This window comes from Fopius arisanus, unplaced genomic scaffold, assembly GCF_000806365.1.
Source record: "Fopius arisanus strain USDA-PBARC FA_bdor unplaced genomic scaffold, ASM80636v1 scaffold00015, whole genome shotgun sequence".
Taxonomy (NCBI): domain Eukaryota; kingdom Metazoa; phylum Arthropoda; class Insecta; order Hymenoptera; family Braconidae; genus Fopius; species Fopius arisanus.
In genome coordinates this window covers 309739-312540 of record NW_011887754.1, presented here as the reverse complement: position 1 = coordinate 312540, position 2802 = coordinate 309739, and the positions used below count along the sequence as shown (strand labels likewise).

The 2802-nt window shown below is 42.6% G+C and overlaps 1 protein-coding gene across 1 annotated transcript in view; it reads right to left on the bottom strand.

Moving 5' to 3' along the window:
- Positions 1 to 2587, bottom strand: part of LOC105263423 (LIM/homeobox protein Lhx9) — a 26406-nt gene extending 23819 nt beyond the window's left edge. Inside the window, exon 1 of the mRNA XM_011299630.1 lies at positions 2549 to 2587. Within this exon, the coding sequence (XP_011297932.1) occupies positions 2549 to 2551 (3 nt within the window). The 5' untranslated portion in view covers positions 2552 to 2587. The remainder of the gene's footprint in view (positions 1 to 2548) is intronic.
- Positions 2588 to 2802: the final 215 nt, after the last annotated feature.

Sequence of the window (2802 nt, the reverse complement as noted above, 5' to 3'; positions counted from 1 at the left end):
ATTACAATTTTTTTTACCCGGGTTATTCAATAAGTTTTTAACTAAAATAATAAAAATAATGAAAAAATTGGAATATTGAGAGGAATGGTGATACACCTGGTGAGTCATCCCTCATCAGCATCAAAATCCATGAGGCAGGTGTTGTGCCTTGTTCTGCCCTGCAAAAGCATCAAGATCGAACACCACCCCGTGATAGAAGAGTCCCATCTAGCTGATGCCAGGAAATGAGTGGAGCCCCTTCCCCGGAGGGTCCACTTGAGCCCAAAAAGTTGGTGAATGGCACCGGCAAAAAGGGAACTGGAAGTGCAAGCGATTCGTCACAGATATTATTCGGGCCAAGGGTGGGCTGTTTCAGTTCGCGGATGAAACCGGGCAATTCCGAGGGCCTGCCTTTTTTACCCCCCCGAAAGGGGGTTCCGGGCCAGAGAGCTAGTACCCTCAAACTGGTACAATACAAGTCAACACGGCTGTCTGCGTAATGAAGTAGTTTTGGAGGGTTCGAGATAGAAAGGCCTAGCAACGAGGGGTGACCCTAATTGGGGGGTTGCCCACTCGCTTCCCGCAACTCCCCATGTTTTATAGAATCACGAGGGTTCAAGGGAATATCCCAGACATATGCTTCGCGTAATCCTCGATTCGAATCAGCCGTGACGTGTAATAGATAAATAAACTCGGTGTTTCTCTGATCGAATGACTATAAAAGATGATTACAATCGGGCCCTTTAACGAGCATAAGTCTCTCTTGACGGTATCATTTATTATTTATTTTATTTTCACCATCTTCCAAGGATTTTCACCCCGGAACAGCGGGAACGGGGACCGATGGAAAAATGAATATTCTGATTGGCGCTATAAATCCTCGAGGGCCTCTGCTCACCAGACAAAAGCCACCAAATGTTGACATCAACGAAAGAAAAAAATCACCGCCAACTTAATTGCGGCGACGAAATTTATCGCCCCAAGGGCTCAGCCCCTGACGACTCTTTTTTTGCTCATACTCCAGAGGAAGATCGAGAGCAACTCGACAAAACTCATCGACGAACTGTCAAGTCCACGTGACTTGAACAGAGTCGTTGGGTCGACAGCGTCCTGTCGTCTTTCCACGTGACTTCCAATGGGCGCTCGTTAGCGTCGGCTTTTGGCCTCTCCAATACTCTCCGACCAACCGATCAATGGCGAGGTGAGGGAGGGTTGAATGTGACCTCAGAGAGATCGTCAGGGAGTCCAAGTGTCACGCGTAATTGGGGTTGCGACACGCGGGTGAGAGGTAACGGAACATTTCAGGCCCTACCCCGTTATATCGATTTTACTTGGTTACGATTTTCCGTCATTTCGAGAGATAACGTTTGTATTCGTGTTAAAAAATTCTTTTAATTTTCAACTTTTACAAAATTACTCGTGAAATTTCAATTCCTTCTCATTGAATGATCCAATTAAAAATACAGTAAAAATTCACATTAAATTTATTTCTCACTCATCTATTCAAGAATTAAGTTAGTTTTTTAAATATTGTTGCATTGAATTATTTTTTAATAATTTCCAGTGGAGTATCGAGTGTCTGGTGGAATCGTTCGATTTTTCATTTGACACTTGAAAAGTAATTTTCCACCTGCGGAGGGAATAATCAATAATCGATTCGCTGCAGCGTGATACGGTGTAATCAATCAATTATCAGTGACATCAGTGCTGTACCACTGATGCGCATTTATTTGTCACGGTCGTTAGACACCCCACCTGGTGAACCAAGCAAATGCCGTACCGTGTGTTCAACCAAGTGCAAACACATCGGAAAATTAGGTCCTCTGTCCCCATACTCATTGGTCGAATGCCCTGGTATCAGGTGGCAAACTGTTTCCATTCACTCACATTCTGCGGTGAATCCACAGGGGCCTGAGTCCCATGAATTGGAAGAAATAAAAATTCACCGTCGGATGAAGTGAAATTCAAATGAGATGAGAATGCGGAACGGTCGCTTCTTTATTCAATCGAATGGTGGAAGTAATCGCATTGGGTCACGCAATCTCCACCACAAGATTTTGTTTCCACCGATGGGTGAGAGGTTTTGGGGCCCCAATTCAAAACACTCCGGTGAATAACAATAAATATAGGCTTTGCATCGCGCGACAATAGCCTCCGGTCTAATGCACCCCGACGTGTTTATAAACAGACGATAAATGCTGTGGGGAAATATTTTTACTTATCCAATGGCATTGCACAATAAAAAACGGTATATATTCATTTTTATCCCAATTTTTTACACGATTTTTAACCGTTTGAATATTAAAATTATGAAAATCCAATTAAATTTTAGAAAACTTGCGATTTGTAAAAAATTTGGAAACTTGAATAAAAAAATTCAAGGAAATTCCATCTTTCTTGACTTTCTTTCATTCACATAAAATTTCAACGAATTGGAATACTTAATTCTGATTTTGTTATTTAGCTAATGCAATCGTGTCGTCGAGATTCAGCCGATGAAGTTCGTGATGAAAATATTTTTTTTATCTCTGTAACAAGTGATGTGGCAACATCAACAGTATCCACTCACCATGACATGGCCGGAAAATAGTAGTTCACTAACAGGATAATAAAGCCATTCAATTCCATTGAAACGATGAAGATTACACAACCCCCTGGTTGGGTAGTGTCCCCCGGACCCCTTCGACGAGCAAAATTCCACGCATCGTGTAGCAAATCTGGAATAGCAGTTTTGACAGGGTTCCCCTAGCTGGTTGGACAATGGTTATTGAGAGCCCCATACTCGACAATTGAAGAGCCTCTGAACCATCGAATCAGCACGAT